The sequence below is a fragment of the Camelus bactrianus genome, chromosome 7, assembly GCF_048773025.1.
Source record: "Camelus bactrianus isolate YW-2024 breed Bactrian camel chromosome 7, ASM4877302v1, whole genome shotgun sequence".
In the NCBI taxonomy this organism is placed as follows: Eukaryota; Metazoa; Chordata; class Mammalia; order Artiodactyla; family Camelidae; genus Camelus; species Camelus bactrianus.
In genome coordinates this window covers 61,974,945-61,995,266 of record NC_133545.1, presented here as the reverse complement: position 1 = coordinate 61,995,266, position 20,322 = coordinate 61,974,945, and the positions used below count along the sequence as shown (strand labels likewise).

Sequence of the window (20,322 nt, the reverse complement as noted above, 5' to 3'; positions counted from 1 at the left end):
CATCCTTTAATGCAGTACCCTGTCATTAAGTGTGATATTTGTGGGAGTTGTTTGTAGATACTCTATATCAGATTAAGGAAATTCCTAAATGACAAAGTAGACTTTAGGGCAAGAAGTATTACTTAAAGTTAAGGGGATACTTCATAATGATAAGAGACTATTCATTGGGAAGATAAAACAATTCTAAATGTGTATGCTCCTGTTAAAATAAATTCAAAACATATAAAGCAAAAATATTCTGATTAAATGGAGAAATACATGAATCCATAATCATAGTAAGAAATTTTTCTGTGCCATCTTTAGTAATTGATAATATAAGGAGACAAAAAAATCAGTATGTATATTTGAGCAACATATTAATAAAATTTGCCTAATATACATACACACATATGTGTATGTGTATAATTACAACACTTGACAGCTGAAGAAGTCATATTTTTTTTTCAAGAGGTAATTTTGTACAAAATTGATTATCTGCTGGGCCATAAAGCAAGTTCTTAAAAAAAAAAGTCAAAGGATTGAAATCGTAGGGAGCATATTCTCTGAACACAGTGGAATTTAGCTAGAAATAATAGATAACTAGAAAATCTGCTATTTTTTGAAATTAAATAACCTATTCCAGTGGTTAAAGAAGAAATCATACTGGAAATAAGAAAACTTTTTTAAAATAATCAAACCATGACATAAAAATTGTGGATTGTAGCTAAAGCAGAAGGGGGAATTTTTAGCTTTAAATGCATATTTTGGTAAAGAAGAAAGTTTGAAAATCAGTGCACTAAACTTCCATTTCAAGAAGTTATAAAAATGGAAGCAAATTAAGCCAAAAGAGATAGAAGTAAATTATAAGAGCAGAAATCAATGAAAGAAAAAGCAAATGTGTAATAGAGAGAAATCTGCAATGCATGCCGCCATCAAGACTGACCAAGAAAAAGAAAACACAAATTCTCCATATTGGCAGTTAAAAAGAAAGTATCTGTAGATACTCAGACATTAAAAGTAAAATAAAATAATATAAACAACTTCAGCTAATGAAGTTGATAATTTAGAATGAAATGAATGAATTTCTTGTAAAATCAGATTTAATAAGCTGATAAAATAAAATATAGTATAAAATAAAATAAAATAAAATATAGAAAATCTGAATAGTCCTGTATCTTTAAAGAAATTGAATCTGCTTCAAAGTGTTTCCACAAAGAAATCTCCAGGCCTGCTATCAGTGATAAATTCTGCTTAACATTTAAGGGGGAAGTAATATCAATAGACTGAAAGAATAGAAGAAATGCTTCACAACAACTTATCTTATGAGGCCATTGTAGCAAATGATGATACCAAAACATAACAAATACATTACAAAGAAAGGAGAATGACAGGCTAGTAGCTGATGAGAAGATAGATGCAAAAATCCCAAACCAAAAGATTGGCAAATTAGATCTTGTGATATCTAAAAACGAGAATACATCGTGAAGAGGCAGGGTTTATTGCAGGAAAACAAGATTGGCTAAGCATTTTAGAAATTAATAAATTTAGTTTACTAATTAACAACTACAAGAAAATACCATAATGATCATTTTAATAGATAAAACAGTTTTGATAAAAATTCCACCCTAGGTCATGATTTTAAGAGATCATGTTTGTTTGTAGTTTTCACTTTCAGTCTAGTTTTACTTTCAACCCAATTTTAATTTCAATCTTGAATTTAAAAGTGTGCCTCCTGTAAACAGTGTATAGTCTTGTTATGTTTTCTTATTTTAATATCCAGTCTGACATTTTTTGTATTTTGATTGAAATGTTTTTTTTTCATTTCTACTTAATGTATTTGTTGGTGTAGTTGGGTTTAAACCCATCATATTTCTGTTTGATTTCTGCAAGTGTAGATAATTCTGTTTTCATTCAATTTTTTCTGTTTCTACTTTCTTTTGGATTAATCATGTATATTTTTAATTTTCATATTTTTTCTAACCTTTTTTTTGTTTGTTTAATTTTGTGTGTGTGTGTGTGTGCGAGATGGATTACGTTTATTTACTTATTTTTTAATGGAGGTACTGGGGATTAAACCAAGGAACTTGCACATGCTAAGCATACACTTTACCACTGAGCTGTACCTTCCCCACCTTTTTCTAACCTTTAAAATGTGTATTCTTATAGTGGTTACCATCAGCATTCCAGTTTGCATTCCTACTCTGTCACGGTTGACCTTGGATTAATACACTTCTAGTAAGGCGAGAACCAACTTGGTAATTCTCTTACCCTTTTAGTATTTTTGTCATATGCTTTTACTTTCTGTGTTATTTTCTCTGTAATTTTATGGATAGGATTAACTAAGCTTCTTCAGTCTGTGAGGTGGTGTCTTTTATCCGTATAATAGTTTTATATTATTACGTGATAGATTGTGGTGATGTTAGCAGCTTAAACCTCCACTCATTTATTAGCTCTCAGCTTTGTAGGTGAGAAGCCTAGAACAGCTTGTCTGGGTTCTCACGGGGCCGGAATCAAGGCATTGGGTAAGCTCTCATCTGAAGACTTCCAGGAAGAATCCGCATCTCAGCGCGTTCAGGATGTGTGGAGAATTCAGCTCTTGTGGTTTGGGGACTGAGGTTGCTATTTTATTGTTAACTGTCAACTACGGAGTGTTCTCAGCTTCTAGAAGCTGCTCTCCAGTCCTTGGACCTGACGCCTTCATTTAAAAGGGCGCAGTTCTCTCTGACTTCCCCTTCTGCTGTCAAGAGAGAAAAAGCTGCTTCAAAGGGCGTATTCAACTAGATTAGTTCCACCTAGATAATTTCTGTTGTGATTAACTCAGAGTCAAGTGGATTAGTAATCTTCCTACATCTGCAAAGTCCTTTTTTGCCACACTTGGTAACATAATCACGGGGTGGGCTTTCATCATACTTAGTCCTGGGGATTAGAGCAGACAATATTGCCAGGTGCAGGGAGGGCCATTTTAGAGTCCTGCCTACCGCAATAATTATTTTAATAATAGCTTTATTGAGATATGCCACATAACTAAAAATTCCAAAAATTGACTCCTTTAAAGTATGTAATTCAGCAACAACCACCACCACTATCTAATTTCAGAATATTTTTATCACTCCAAAAGAAACCTTGTACCAGTGAATTGTCACTTTTCTCCTGATGCAGCCCCTGACAATCACTAATATACTTTCTGTCTCTATGTACTGCATGTACATTTTATATAAATGGAACCATATACTATATGGCCTTTTGTGTTTGACTTTCACTTAGCATAGTATTTCCAGAGTTCATCCATGCTGTAGCATGTAACAGAACCTTTTTTCTTTTTTATGGCTATAATATTGTATTGTATAAATATACCACATTTTATTTATTCCTCAGTTGATGGATTTTTAGGTTTTTAGCTTTTTAGCTATTTTGAATAGCTTTTTAGCTATTATGAATAATGCTGCTGTGAACATTTGTGTATAAGCTTTTGTATAGACATATATCGGCAGTTCTTTGGGTATGTACCTGGGAGTGTATGATAGGCTGAAAATTGATTTCCCCAGCCATCCCACCCCAAGCAAAAAAAAAAGAAAGAAAGAACGAAATGAGTTCTGAATACCTGGTAACTGAATGTTAATTTATTTGGAAAAAATGTAGATGTGAACAATTTAATGATCTTGTGATAAGATTATCTGGATTATTTGGATGGACCCTAAATGACATGACAGTTGAAGGGAAACGGGGATTTGACACAGAGGAAAACACACACACGAGAAAGTTATGTGAAGACAGAGGCAGAGATTGCAGTGCCATGGCCATTAGCCAAGGAATGGCAGCAACCAGTGTAAGCTGGAAGATGCAACAAACAGATTCTCCTCTAGAGCTTCTGGAGAGAGTGTAGCCCTGCTGACAACTTGATCTCACCCTAGTAATTTCAGACTTTGGGCCTCCAGAACTGTGAGATAATAAATTCTGTTGTTTAAGTCACCTGGTTTTTGGTAATTTGTGACAGCAGCCACAGGAAACCAATACAGAGTGGAATTGTTGGGTTATGTGGTAATTCTGTGTTTAATATTTTGGGAAACTACCAAACTGTTTTCCAGAGTGGTTGCACTATTTTATATTTCCACCAGCACTATTTGAGGGTCCTGATTTCTCTAAGTCATTGCTGGCACTTGTTATTGTCTGTCTCTTTGAACATAGCCATCCTAGTGATTGTGAAGTGGTACCTCATTATGGTTTGGGTTTATACTTTCGTAATGAGTGATGATGTCAGCATCCTTTTACATGCTTATTGGTCATTTATATTTTTTCTTTGCAAAAATGTCTTTTCAAAGCCTTTGCCCATTTTTTAATGGGGTTGTCTTTTTGTTGAATTTTAAGAGTTGTAGACTTACATAGTTTTAGTTCTTACGTTAGGTCTGTGATCCATTTTAGATGATTTTTGTATATGGTGAGAGGTGTGCGCACAATCACTTTTACCAAATGCTCAATCATTACCTCTTCAGATACTGCTTCTGCTCCTTCTGTCTCTCCTTTCCATCCAGTTGCATGCATACTAGAGGTTTTGACTATGTCTCACATCTCTCTTATGATCTTTGCTGTTTCTTCCTTTTTTTTTTTTTCACAATTTGTGCTTCAGTTTGGATATTTTCTATTGAACTGTCTTCACATTCGCTAAACCTGTCTTCTGCTGTTTTACTTATCCAATTTTTAATTTGAGGTATTGTATTTGTCAGTTATAGAATGCTTGCTTGATTCTTTTTTGTTTTTATTAAAGTTCTTTGAAATTCTCCTTTCTGTCCATTTTGTGCATCTTTTTCTCTTTTATTTATTCTTAGTAGTTATCTTTAAGTTCTTGTCTATTAACTATAATATTTGGGACAATTTCTGCTTTTTACAGATTTTACCATTTATCCTCTATCTTACAACCTGGGGATTAAAAAAAAAATCTAGATTTCGTTTTCAGCAAGATAGTAACAGCAGGGAGGCTTGTTGCAGGAAGGGAAAGAATAGGACTGGCACTGCCCTTTGGTTCTCGGGTTAACGGGAAGGAAGTATTTGTTTTCCTGCAGTTGCCCCTATAATGTACTGATTACTCAGGAGAGACAGTAAGAGCAGTAGCTCTGTGTCTAGTGCAGAGTTGGGTATATAAATGGTATACTTGCTAATTAAATTGATAAATTTATTTAATTGGTTTAATTGTGTGGAAGTAGATAGGCACCGAGCTAAAATATATTTGGAGAGTGATAATCATCTTGCTACTGTCACTTAGTAAGAATGATTAAGAGCTGTTTCTTAGCATAAAACATTTATTAGTATTTATGGTTTCATAAACCCTATTAATTATTTCTCTGTTTTTTGGCACTGATATATGCTTTTAGTTAAGGATATTTTAAGTACATGAATTGGTGAATAGCCTTTAGTTTATTAGTTCCTTAATAAAAATGTCATTTTCTATGCATTCATTTTTTTATCCATGTTTTTGCAATATAGTAAAAATATTCTGAGTTTAGTAGATATTTGAGCTTTTTCTCTAATGGATGATACACTGTTAATAAGTATATAAAAGTAAATGTTTGTGTTTACTCTGTTGGTCTGAATGGATTTTCAAAATTGATTTATGATAATTCTATTTGTTGTATTTTCTTAATTCTTACATGCACTATACTTCTCTTCTTACTTTTTGAAGTATTTGTTTTCTTTTTTTAAGAACGCGTCTTGATGAACTGAGAATGTTTCTAGAAAATGAAACCTGGGAACTTTGTCCTGTTAAGTCAAATTTCAGCATCTTGCAACTTCATGTAAGTTTATTAAGAACAAATAGATCAGTATTTTATTTAGTCATCTTTAAAAACAAGCCAGGTATATGAAAACATCTGTAAAATTATTAAATTAAGGAATAGTACCTTTCCTTCCTTCCTTAAAAGTGACTAATAAGAAGCCTCTTTTAAAAGGGTGATCTTTTATGGATGTCAAAGTCTGTCTCTTTTTACAAATTTAGTTTATACACTTCAGGAAAACTCTTTTGCCTGAAAAGAGTCAGAATTAAAATAATGTGTTTTCTCTAGATTTCAGAAGATGGTTTATTGCTTTATTTAAATTTTGCTGAAAAATAATGTTACATTTTGATGATCTTTAATGAAAATGGTTATGTTTGTAGAATATTGTCATTTCTTAAAGGGACTAATAGGTTCTTAATTTATGCTGCAACTCATAAATTTGTCTATAATGAGAAAATGTCTCAAAAATAAGAGGCACTTATAAAAAAAACTCAAGTAATTTTTATTAGTTAATTGACTCCTTGAATCTTGTAACCTGTGAAAATATCTTTAATTGATTTGACTTTTCTCTTGGTTGAAACACATTGTAGATAAATATTTCTTGTGTGATAGACTGTGTCCTACAAATCCCAAATGTCAGAATACAATATGTAAACTTAAATCCTGGTTTAGAAGGCCTAGTGTGTTTAGTTTTTGCCTTTGGAAGAAATGACTTTCTAGAAGCAATTTTCATATTCTAGATAAATGTAAAAACTACATAATTAAAAGTTTGGGTTTTTTTGTAGGGGTAGTCTTTATGCTTTTATTTTATAATAGCTTACTTATCCAGTTTTATCGTATTGCTTTGCTAATGTGGAAATATTAAATACAGTAAAACATTTTGATTAGTAAATAATTTTAAAACAGCAAAATTAACATTAATTTTAATATTATTTTCAAATTCTTAAATTAGGATGATGCCTTAACATTATTTAGAAGTCTAGCATTGATTTTAGAATCTCTAAATAGTTTTACTTGAATTGGCATTTAACCATCAACTGTGAGTGTGTGCAAATATAGTTGATATAATTTTAAAACAATTTTTTTCACAAGTTATGTTGAAATATTTCTATGCAAGGGAGCATTATCTTCTTTAAAGTGGTTATCTTGAAGTTTCAGTTGTGTAAGATAGGTAAGTCGTAGAGATCTATGGTACAAGATTTTGCCTATAGTTAATGATTCTGTATCATGCACTTTGTTAAAAAAATTTTAAGAGTAGATCTCATGTTGTAACCACAATGAAGAAAAAAGTAGTTACTTTGAAAACTAACAACTGAGGTAATGTTCACTTGGCATGTGTATTCCTGTAGATTTGGTTTTAAAAAATTTTTGTCTTACTAATTTATAGTCATTTGTTGTTACAATTATAAAAATAATGGCACCGTTTTTAACCATTATGATGATCTGATTTAATGTATAGTTGCAATTTAAAAAGAAAATTAGCACATCATTTAAAATGTAACAAACCAGTATAACTTAAGAAGATTTTCACTGAATGTGAAAAATTTTAAATTTTGGAATAATATTGCAAAGATTGAAAGGTGTAAGAAAAATGTGTACAAAATTTTTGTGAAAAATCATTAAATCAAGAGTTTTGTAATTCAAAAGAACTTTAGTGATTATTTCATCTCTCCTCTAATTAGCTGTGTGGTCTTGAACTTGGCACTGAAACTCTCTGGACTGCTTCAGGGTCCTCATCTGAGAAATGTGTGATTTGATCTGGACACTACCACTCTTCAGCTTTAGCATTTGTAATTCTCTCATCTAGATTGGCCCCCTCATTTTACAGATGAGGAAATGGAGGCACAGAGAATCCATGTGACATTCCCAATATTATATAGGAAGTTAATGGAGCATGATGGATTAATAATGTCAGGCTAGGACTAGAAAATGTGTCATCTGAACTCAGCATGTATTTGTGTTGTCTGCTTCTTGTTATATTAAGAAATATAAATGAAAGCTTATAGACAACAGTATAAGAAAGGTATATCTTTCATGCTTAGTTTTTGATGTATTCATATAAAATATCTTAAATGGTGCAAGCTGTTTGACCTGACAACAGTTAGTTTTTATAAGTGACTTTATTGATGAAAACTGTGCCCTACTAGGACTTTTGCTGCTATTTAAAAAATTTTAGAATTGTTTTCAAACTGAAGTTATTTAAAAAATTTTTCTGTGCAGTTCTGTAAAGTAAGCCAGAAGTGGCTTGATGCAGACAACACTTTTAAGTGATATCAACAGCTGAGTTGTCTTTAGGAAAACCTTTGAACATGTATGTCCAAGTTTGTGCTTTAAGACAATTTGCAAGATTGTAAATGTGAATAACCTGAAGAATCAGGATTGTTTTCTTCATTAACTCTACATTTGTATTGATGAAATATGTTTATGTACTTGAATTTTATTGTTGTTGCTAAAAGGGATCTGGCTCTTTTTTTTTTTTTTTTTTAATGTCTAGGAATTTAAATTCATGGAACAGTCTCGTTCCCCATCAGTTTCACCTAGTAAGCAGCCATCCTCAACTTCCTCAAAAACAGTAACCTTGTTTGAGCAGTACTGTAGTGGTGGGAATCCGTTTGAAATTCAGGCCAACCACAAGGATGAAGAAACAGAAGATGTCCTGGCTTCTAATGGGGTACGTGGTGTCTTTAAAACATACTGTGGAACATAAGTCAGATTTTCTTAATGGAAGTGTTCTACCCAGTGTTTTAGTTATTAAGGTGTGATCTAATCTTTCCAGGGACAGCATTAGTCCTTGAGAGTCAGGGTCCACATGTTAAGATGGCCTGTTAAAATGCTTTAGACTCAAAAACTAGTTGTTCAGTCAGGGGAGTAACTTCTTCCCATGTCGTCATCATACTGGTCTCTTCAGCTGGCATATGGGGTAAAACTTTCTCATAGAGTTGTTTTGAAGATCCAGTGAGATGGTTTATGAACGCACTGAACCAGGTGCTTGGTTAAACATAAAATAATGTTAGCCATTGTTTAATCATATTAATTTATAATATTAATAATGATAATGGTGATACTAGCACTGCTTCCTTCCTTGGTGGTGCGTGGACTCCGCTGTCCTCATCCATGTGGCACTGGGCCATAAAGCTATAAAGATGATGAGAATGTCAGGAAGGCACTCTTACTCTCAAGAGTAAACCCACCATTTTTGTCCTGGCTCTCAGGAGTCCCTAGGTGCTAAGCCTGATTTTCTAAGCTGCCCTTGAAATTAAATCTCATCATAATGAATTAAAACATTAGCATGCGTGTTGTATGTTGATTAAGCTGCGTAAGTACATCCAGAGTGCCAGAATTGTATTCTCAAGCTTTTTATAATGAATTAGCAAAATGGAAATATGTATAATGAAACCACTTGGAGGAAGAGATTTTTTTAAATCAACTTCGCTTACCTTCTTTTCTCTTCCTAAGGTCTGGCAGGGTATGTGTTTGTTTTTGTTTGTTTTCTTTACACAGAGAATTTTTTTTCCTTTGGGCATTTACAAGCTTTTGTTAAGTTATAATGTTTGTATTTTCTTTTTCTTTTGAGCTAATTAAGGTAGGATGATGAAGAAGAAAATGGAAGGTTAATAAGATTCTTGATAGCAAAATTAAAACTATTAAGAACTTTCTTTTATAAGCTACTTCTTATGAAATTGGATACTTTTATTGTGTTGAAAGACTCCAAGAAAGGTTGGCTTTTCATATTCATTGTTGAATACACTGTATTCTCTTCAGTATGAATCTGATGAACAAGAAAAAAGTGCCTATCAGGAGTATGACAGTGACAGTGATGTTCCTGAGGAACTAAAACGAGATTATGTTGATGAGCAGACAGGCGATGCTCCTGTGAAAAGGTAATTGTTCTTAGATTGGATGGTATTTCACATTTTATGTTGCACACCTACAGGATTTCCTTTGAAGGCTAAGAAAAAACAAAAATCAAAAATTAAGTTTTTCTTTTGGTTATAATTTCATGTGACAGAAGTTAATATATTTTAAAAATGATTCCTGAAAGGCTGGAAATGTAGTTCTTTTGATATGGGGCATAATCAAAGAGCTCTTAATTTAGACATCAGTGTTTTAGATAGAGAAACTTTCGATTTATAGAATCATTGCTGCCTTTGGAGGCAGTGTATGCTTCACATAGATAAATTTATGTTTCATGTCGATTTCCTTTTCCTCAAGAAGGAAAACACTCATTTGCTTGGATGTGGAGTGCCTCAGTCGGGTAAATACAGAAAACTCTTCCCAGTGTCGTTTATACTTAGTATTTGAACCTCCTATTAAGTTTCCTTTTTTGTACTTGTGTATTGTTTTATGATAAACTGTCATCTTCAAAAGCTATGATAATTATATAAGAATTTTTGTCCCTCTTCCAGTTAAATTGGGCCTGGTTCTCATTTGTGAGTGAGTTAATTTCATCACTATCAGTTATTGAGTGACCACAAATATACTTTATTTTTAATGATAAAGTATACTCTTCCCTATCTTTTACCCCCAAAGTGCCTAGTTAATACTTGATTGATTTGAAACCCTGATTGTTGCAATCTCTCTCCTCAAAAGTGAACGATGCATGTAATTGTGGATATTTCAGTTGGGAAAATTTTGTTTCCATTGTTTTTCACACATGTATGAGATTTAATTATCTACATCTGTGATCCAATGTGAACTGAATTGAACTATTTTGTTGGACTTCTTCATTAGATATTTTGGGTATTTTTCGGCTAAAAGGAAAGCTCTAATCAAATTGAAATGAACAAGTATGTCTGCTGTTATATGTGTATCTATGTACTTGCATTCTTGGTAAGGGTGTGCATCCTCCTAAACAGTCTTAACTTGCCTCTAGGAAATGTGCACAGTGTGAACTACTAATTGCTGCCAGTCAGTTGACAGTTACTATCAACTCCAAACTCTGACTGCCTCTTGAATTTATCAATATTTCTTTGTATTTCACTGTAACCATCCCTAGTTCATGTGGAAATCTCTGGGCCAGGTTGTTGAATCAGCCCCCTTACCTTGGTTTCCCATCACCGGTCTTAACCTTTTCTAATCCATTCCTGGATACAAATTTAGATTTTTCTCTTATACACACAAATTTGATGATATCATTTTCCTCGTTAAAATTTTAAATGGCTCACCACTGCATTTAAGATAAGGTTCATACTCCTTAGGATTATGAGGTTTGATTGCTTTCAGTAATCTGACCTTTGCGTACCTCCTTTCTTGTCACGTTTCCCTCTGCCCACTCATTCTCTAAGCTACCATTGTGAATCCTTATGTTTTGCTGAGCACACTCTGTTTTCTCTTGCCTCTGACCTTATTACTTGTTGTCCCCTTTTTTTCTGCACTTACCATATAACTTCTGCTTTTTCTTTGACTCGAGCACTGTCCCCAAACCCCAGGCTTTGCTCTCAATATTGAATGCTTAATTCAGATTTTAAGAAAGGTTTTTTTTCATCTTTGTAGGTCTGAAATCAGGGTGCTTGGCACAGTTAATGCATAATTTCCCTAAATATTAGAACATTTTTTCTTTAAGTGACATAGCTTTTTTTAATGGTTGATAATTAATGTCTAAGAATCAAAGGAATACATTATAGTACTTTATTTCTCTGTTTACTAATTTCTCTTCCCCTCTGGACTATAAGCTTTGTAAGGACAGGAAGATAATCTCTATATCCCCACCTAATACATGGTAAGATTTTCAGTAACTAATTAGTGAATGAACTATAGATAGATCCTAAGCTGAATAATTTATGATTTACTACTTGACAACCCTAATTGCAAATCTGTTTTGTTTTTCCATATTAAGCATTTCTCGAGAGACCCTAAAAAGCAGGAAGAAATCAGATTACAGTCTAAATAAAGTGAATGCACCCATCTTAACAAATACAACATTAAATGTAATAAGACTTGTTGGTAAGTAGCTACACCTTTAAAAAAATTATTATAGCAGTTAAATTAGCCTGCTTTTGTTATCATATGATTTTTACTTGGGATTTTGTTGTGCACTCCAGTGCTCACTGCAGTGAGGGATTTAAGATCATCATATGTATGTCAGTACTCTCTCAATTGTTCCAGACAGTATAATACTAGTATTAATATCAGTTTTGCCTTTTTAGTTAACTACTTAGTATTTGTGTCTTTCACTTTTTCTAAAATATTCCAATGAATAGACATGTAATGGAAAAATTCTCTGTGTGAGTCACAGGTACATGTAGGGTTATGATAGTGCCAGTTATATATTTACACAATATTTTGTACTTAATTGTTTCATTGATCTTCATAATTTTTCTTGTCAGATAGGCAGAGTGAAAAGTGATTCTCTGGCATTTTCAGCCACAGGAGTTCTACAAGCTAAATGTTCACACTGTAGGAAGTGCTGTTCTTATTACAGATAAGACCTTTATTGATGATTTTGTAGAAGGCAGATAACATGAAGAAATGCCATATGAAGTATTTAGGTTTGAAGATGATGTGAATTTTTTTAATATCAGTATTTCCACATTTTATATGCTATCTCAACCTTTATAGCTCACAAACAGGTGTGTACCTTAGACAAGTAAGTTACAGAGATGTCTTCTCACGTTAATTGAGTCATTTTCTATAAAAATCCCTGTTTTCTGTTTATGGAGATGGTAATATCCCATTGGCTAGTTTAATTACTCTTAGCTTTGTTGAAACAGTCTTTGTTCTTGAAGATAATTTCTAAATTTCACTAATAAATAGGATAAAGATGACAAAATGTTTTTTAGTAGTCCCATTTCTTTAGGGAAAATAGTGTGAAAAAGTAATAATGAATTGAGCAGAAAAGAAAAAGTATACATTTTTATGACACACAGAAAAATGATATTTTCTTAAAAGCAATTGTATGGCTGATTGCCAGTGAAATTAGCTTTTCTTCTTTATCCGTGACAGCTAACTGAATCTAGCTAGCATCAAGAGTTATTCGAATTTATAAAATCAAAATTAGACCAGTTCTGAAGAGGTCATCTGGTATCATTTCTCATACAATAAGGAAGTCTCTCTCTGTTGCTTCTAATGTGTGGTGGTCATCTAGCGGGTTTCATGTCTCACAATTGCTGGAAGCCCATTGTTTTGCAAAACTACTTGTTTTACTATTAGACAGATTTAATTGGTAGAAATTTCTTCTTTATGGTAAACCAGAATCTCTCTTTCTGTAATTCTATCTTTTGATCTTAGTCCTGCCCTTACGAGCAAAAAGAGTAAGTCTATACTTTTTTCTCCTGTTTTTCCATGTGGTAACTTTTCAGATATGTTGTGGTAGTCTCACTGCCTGTCCATTCCTTATACTTCAACTCCTCCAAACCACTCGTCAGAGTCAAGGTGCTCAGTTCCCTTACGTGGTCCTCACTGATGGATATTCCAAAATCCTTGTCATCCTCCTCAGCCTTCCGGACTCACTGTTTTCAGTGTCTGAACACACTGTTTGAGATGTAGTTAAACGAAGCCAGCTTTTGCTTGGTTATGTTGAAGTAGCAAACCACCCTAACACATCAGTGGCTTTCCACCCAAAGGTTTATCGTGATGCATGTGGACTCCTGATCATCTTAGTTTTGCCCCATTTGTGTCTTCATTCTGAGATGCAGGCTGAAAAAGTAGCTCCAATGTGGGGAGAAGAACAAGAGCCGAACCATGTTATGACTCACTCTGATGTGGTACCCTGACTACTTCTGATGTATCATTGGTCATAGCAAGTCATGCTTGACTGTGGGAGAGAGAAGTGTAATTCTGCCACAGGAAGGCACTACCAGTCTGGGGCAATGGACGAGGATGCATAATTCTCTTACAGGGAGTGGAGGCGAGGAAGACCAGATTATTGGGGAAAATAATACAATCAACCTCATTTCAGTGGTTGTTTATATTTTTTACCTTACCTCATTGAAAAAAGACTAGAGATCATCATGTGGCTTTTTACTCTGCAAGGCATATAGTCACTCAAATCAAATCAAATTTAAAGCCACAGCAAAATTGAGGGGGAAATCATGTTTTATTCAGTTAAATGTAAATCTTCACTTCTTGTTAGGCATATGAAATGAAGAAACAGTGCCTTCTGCTATTCTCATTATCTAAGAAAGGGATATGGTAATGATAGAAATGTGTTGCTGGTGCAAAATTCAGAAGACAGTAACAACAAATTCTTAATAAAGATTATTGACCAACACAGTGTACGTTGTTTTCTGACAGTGGATTGTAGAAACAGGAAGACTGCTTTTTTGTGGGCCTATAAAGCCAGAGCAGTCCTGAGTAAAACCTTCTTCACGGAAGAGAATCTGACCGTTGTAATTTCAGTCTTCTTTACCACTAGATCTTTTACGAGATTAGGAAACAATACTTAGTATGATAATTTAGCTTCCCTGTCCTTCGATTTAGGGCGAGATTTGGTGCTGTTATTATTCCTCTCAGTAGACTTTCATGCCTACCACTTTCTCTCTCCCTGGGATGTCTTTATCTTCATTTTGTACATATTCATTAAATAGAACTCTAAGGGAACCACTCACTAAGGGGTCTTCAACTTGTAAATGCACTATTCCACCCCCTGTTGTTATTGCATAGAGGTGCTTGAAGATTATAAACTGGCAAAGGTAGTGTCTCTTCTTAGAAATCCAGAAGTATGGTTGTATAAATAAGATAGATTAATTTTTGGTACCTGGGAAAATGAAGGAACTAACTATTCACTAGATAAGAGACACTAGAACATTAAAGGCATATTCAGAATGTCTTTTTAAAGTGGCATTTATTTGACAGATAATTAGCAGAGATTAAACAAAAAAGAGTGTTAATGGGGCTTCCTAGCCCCAAGTGGTACCTAAATCTGTTAGAACGGCTTAGGGAGCCTCTCACAAGTGCACAGGACTAATCAAAACACTTGCTTATGAGAAGAGAGAAGCCTGTCAGCCTGACCATTTCTTGCAGACTGAGGTGGAGAAATTTTAGGGAATGTGTCTCATCACTGAAGTAGCTTTGGTATCCAAGATTCTCTCTGTTGAGGCAACTCTCATTTGAGCAGGTATGATATGTTTCCAAAAAATCCATGCTTGTAAAAACTATAGATCGTACAACAAACGTATTACTTTAGCAGCTGGAAAAAATACACACCAGCACAGGCATCAGGATTTAACATTAAACCAGAATATGTACATCTAAAGGGACATTTAGTCATAGTGTGGTGAAAAGCAGCAGTCTCCTACCCACTGCTCCCGACCAGTAGCGTGGAGGCAATTTCCTGGTCTGTTTCTGTTTGTCTCTCTTCTAGTTGTAATTTCCCAGAAAAAAGGTGATGAGAAGTAAATGTTTTGAATCCTTGTCAGTCTAAATATGTCCTTATTCTGTTCTTTTACTGAATGACAATTTAGTTGTGTATAGAATTGCCAGTTAAAAATCACTTTTCTTCAGAAAGTTGAAATCTTTAATGTTCTATTAATTTTGTCCTCAGTGGTACCAATTTAAACTTTATAGCAGTTACATGAAGTAGAGTCAGCATCTGAGTTATTTGCTCATGTGGAAATTAAGCAAATGGCCTATTTTAACATCTTCTGCAGAAAAGCATTTTTTGATAGATATGCTTCGTTCCTTATTATTTCCTGTAAAAACAAAACACAGTTAGGGACTTGTTATTGTTTGTTATTTGATTCAGCCCATTTCCCATGCACCCTTCAAACACATTAACAAGTTTGTTAATGCAGAAATGTTTGTTTTTACATTATTTTTTCTGTAACTGTATCATGTGTTTAGAGAAAAAAGAATGGAATATCGGCATCTCCCAAAGGAAGGTGTGAGGAGGACGTGTTCTTGGCGCTTTGAGAGAATTGAGCTCTTGAGTGATGTAGTGATAAAGACATGTTCTTAGCCTCTGACACAAGATTTCACAGGGCTGGGATTCAGGGGAATGGAAAGTGTCTTCCACGTGTCCTTTTTCTTCTTGTAATTTTACTTTTGCTATGTGCGTATAAGCTTATTAAAAAAAAACAATTTTTCTCAAGTACATTGTCTTTATTTTATTACACCTAAACATTTTTGAAGAAACTGTTTTAAGTGGACTCTCCAAGAAATGAGGAACTGTGTTGTGTGTTCGTATAGTGCCATTTGTAGAAGAGTATAGGAGTTCCATAAATATAAAACAAACAGTAAATAATGATAGGAAAAGTCTTTGCAGCTGTTATTTATATCAGTGGGGTCCAGTTGTACTTTCCAAGATATTATACCTGCTCTAGATCAGTGCTGTCCAGGACAGTAGGCACTAGCCACAGACAACTATTGAGTACTTGAAGCATGGGTGATGTGACTGAGGAATGTAATATTTTATTTAAAAAAATATTTTGGTAAAGTATTTTTATGGTTTCTTTGTAATTATAGACTAACAGATTTTGATTTTGTTCTACTTAATTTTATTTGTTTTCTTTTCAGGTAAATATATGCAGATGATGAACATTCTTAAACCAATTGCTTTTGATGTTATCCATTTCATGTCTCAGCTATTTGATTACTACTTGTATGCAATATATACCTTTTTTGGTCGGAATGATTCAGTAAGTCAACCTTTTGGGGGGGAAAGTCTGTTTCTTTTAAAATGTATTTTTTTTTAATGTAAAGTTTATTCTCTGTGTATAAAATATACAAATAACATTATTTTGGAAATTTTCCATCAAAAGTCCAACAAAATTATCAATAGCAGCTTTATGTCTGCCCAATTGCCTTCTTTATATATTAATTTTAAGCTTTGTTATGATAAACATATTGTATGTTATTCACATTTTTGGCAGAAAAAGTGCGGCGTCCGCTTCTAACCTTGGCATATTTGCAGTGAAAAGCGTGCAGGTTGCCTTGTTTAAATCTGGCCCAGTGTGTAATTATTACACGATAAATGAGCCATTTTACATATTGGCTAACAACCTTAGCAGGCACTACTACGTTCAGAAGATAATGGCAAATATTTATTAAAATAATTGAAAACCGTTAACTGAACCATCTGCCTGCCACAGAATTAATATTTCCTGTACTTCCTTTTTGTGTTTCCAAAGCTCTTGTTGAGTTTATCTTTTTCAACTCCTAAGGAGAACAACACAGTATTAAGCGGATAACTGTTCTGATATTTGGGAATTATTATATAGTCCACCTAGATATTTGACAGTTTTTGTATAAAAGCATACTGTTGCATCCTACGAATATATCATATACTAACTTTTTGTATACTATATTTTGTACCCTTTCAAAAATATGTGAATTTTAATGGATAACTATATTCATCATCTGGATGTTCATGTTCATGCTGTGATTACAAGTGTATCAAAGACACGATCTTTTAATGTGGGATCTGAATGTCCTGTCTTAATTCTGCAAAATTAGAGAGTACTAATACAATCAGAGAGTGCGTTGCTGTAGGATTTTTGTTGCTCTAAAATATGTATTAATTCTTTGCTCTTAATTTGGAAACTCAATAAATAAATATATATTTACATAGAAGCAGACATTCTAGAGTTGTAGCTAATTGTCAGAATCTTTTAGTCTTCTAGGTGAGCCTTACTGTGTCTCCCTGAGCTGTGCCTCTAGAACAGTGCTGTTCAATAGAAGTTTTGCCAGTAATGGAAATGTTCTATATTTGCTCTGCCCAATATAGTAGTCACAAGAAACATGTGGCTGTTGAGTACTTGAAATGTGACTGGTATGTTTGGGGACTAAGTTTTTCATTGTATTTGATTTTAGCTAATTTATCTTTAAATATAAATAGCCACGTATGACTTGTGACTATCATGTTGGTTAAAAGGGTTCTGGACCACAATTTTGATAAAATGGCTTAAGATAGAGTCCTTTGAAAACTTTTGGGAACTTTATGCTTTTGGATGTGATTTTCCAGCTGATTAGATACTAACACAGATTTGTTTACAGTGAGGGTTCCTGGAACCCGAGGAAGTTAGATAAGGGCCAATAAGTGCTCATGGTAAAAGGTGCTGCATATTTTATTTAGAATCTGTTATGTTTTCAAGAACACATTAATCTAATATTTTATACTAAAAGTATTTTCAATCCTGTAAGACTCAGTAAAAGGTATTTCATTGTATTCGGACAATTAATTATCAGTTATAAGGGTTTTTTTCTATCCTTAACCCGAGTGTCCACTCGTATATTGTATTAGAAACAGTTTGTATTATATGAACCAAAACAAAATGTGCACATAAGTGAGTATGTATGAATAAATACAGAATTTACTCTGCCTCTTACTTAAACTTTTTAACATGGGTACTCCTGCTTCCTTCCCAGAAGAGATAATTGTATGAGTGAATTTAGACAGATGCTGCTCGTGGACCAATAAGCATCCGTGCCCCAGGGGGTCTAGAAAGTCATTGGCTTGTATGTGAGATTCCTTCTGTTTATACTGATTACTCCAGAAGCTCCTGCTCTTCACTGAAGTGGTTATAGCCTACTACATTATGCCCTGTTATATAGCCAATCCATGTGATTCTATTATAAAAATGGTACTTATAGTATTGCTTTATGGAGGTACCAATCTTCCATTGTTCAGCTCTTGAGTTATGTTTTCCTTGGTCCTTCCTGTTCTTTTTCTTTTGTGAAGACCATTCTGTAGCTTACCTTAATGCAGTAGTAAGCACATAGCATATTCTTAGGATACATGGATTAATGTGCTGGTTATTTCTTATCCAAGTAAATCTTACTAGGGTCCTTACTTGACAACAGTTTGTGAGCCTCATTTGAAGTTAACTTTTGTTAATGGAACTGTTTCTTTGTAGGGAGATTTGTTATCTAAACTTTTAAGAATGAATTAACTCCACTTCTGGGTATGAGGGACTGAGACCTTACTAGATGGTATTTCCTGCAGAAAGTAATTATAAAACCTGGATGTTATCCAAAAGGCAGCTTCCTGAAGATATTGGAGAGTGAGCAGAAGCATGTAGACTCTGGTGGGGGTTCATGCCAGTGGCTGGAGAAAAGGAAGCTAGAAAAATAAATTCCATCTCCATGGTTTTTAGCCCAGAAATAAGTGCAACCACGAGGCACACAAATGGAGGCAACCATAGGAAACCCTGCAGTCTTTCTGGCTGGGGAACCAGAAAAGTGAAGCCAGGAAACTGGGAACACTGAAAAGAGTAGGGGCAAGTTCAGAAGGGAGATAGTCAGAGAAGGGATCCCCAATTTCTGTCTACCCCCATGTCTGACTAACCCATGAACCATGTTTATGTGGAACAGACTGACTGTGGTCAATCAAAGAAAAAAGATCTGAACAGAGACTGAAGCTGCTGCGTAAGAGATAGTTTGTAGTTCAACCTGGCCAAGCAAATTGCATACTGAGAACAAAGCAGTAGTTATCAGAGAAAAATAACAGAATCCAAAATTTCCAGAATCAAATTGATGATGCATTCCAACTTTACCTAAATACATGGAACCAAAAAAGTAGAATACACCCTTAAGTAAAAGGAAAAGCAATGTAGTCTTACCTCAAGATGTTGGAACTAAAGGATAGGATTTTAAATGGACTATTATAACTGTCTTCGATAAAGTAAAACAAAACATTTTAAATGCAGGAATATCTCAGTAGAGATATAAAAAGTTCTAGTAGAAACGGTATTGAAAAAACCAAAGATAATTCCTAAAACTGAAAAAAAAGATAATTTTTAGCAATTAAAAAAATTACTGAATGTACTTAATTCATACAGAATGAATTCTAATGAATTTAAACATTGAAATCATACAGAATATATTTTCTGATGACAGTGTTATTAAATTAGGAACCATGAACAATAAGATAACTAGGAAAACCTAAATATTTGGAAATTAAAGAACACGTCTAAGTAAAGATTGGGTTAAACAAGAAAGCACAAGAGAAATTAAAAGATATTTTGAACTGAATCATAATGAAAACACAACATATCAAAAGTTGTGAGATGCAGCTGTATCAGTGCTTAGAGGGAAGTATCCTGGTGTCCAGTATTTAGCTTCACTTCTTCTTTTGCAGTCTTTATGCCTTATATTTCTTGTCTTTCCTGTAAAGGCTAGGACCTCCAGTACAATGTAAAATTAAAGTGGTGAGAGTTGATATCCTTGTCCTGTTCCTCATCCCTCATCTATCCTAGACAGAAAGCATTGTGCCTTTCACCATTGGGTATGATGTTAGCTGTTTCATAGGTGCCCATAATCATGTTGAAGAAAGTGTCTTGTTACTAGTTTTTTGAATTTTTATCATGAAAGAATAAATTTAGTCAAATGCTTTTTCTCAATCTATTTAAATGATTATAACTTTCATTCCTAAAGAGAAATATATTAATATGGTGAGGTACATTGGTTAATTTCAAAATAGGATTTTAGGCTGTTAACCAACCTTGCATTCTCAAGACAGACACCACTAAGTCATGAATCAATTTGCTAATGGTTTCTTAAGGATTTAAGAAAATCTGTGTCCATGAAATTTATGAGTCTGTAGTTATATTTTCTTGTGGTATCTTTGGTTTAGGAGTCAGAGTAATAGTAGTCTCATAAAACAATTGGGAAACATTCTCCTTTCTTCTGTTTTCTGAGAGTC

At 33.8% G+C, this 20,322-nt stretch overlaps 1 protein-coding gene across 2 annotated transcripts in view; it reads left to right on the top strand.

Moving 5' to 3' along the window:
- VPS50 (VPS50 subunit of EARP/GARPII complex) overlaps positions 1-20,322 on the top strand; it is a 105,807-nt gene that overhangs the window by 68,566 nt on the left and 16,919 nt on the right. For both annotated transcript variants that reach the window (XM_010972686.3, XM_074367481.1), the window contains 5 exons: positions 5,675-5,765; positions 8,239-8,415; positions 9,507-9,625; positions 11,581-11,687; positions 16,197-16,318. In XM_010972686.3, coding sequence (XP_010970988.2) covers positions 5,675-5,765; positions 8,239-8,415; positions 9,507-9,625; positions 11,581-11,687; positions 16,197-16,318 — 616 coding nt within the window. The remainder of the gene's footprint in view (positions 1-5,674; positions 5,766-8,238; positions 8,416-9,506; positions 9,626-11,580; positions 11,688-16,196; positions 16,319-20,322) is intronic.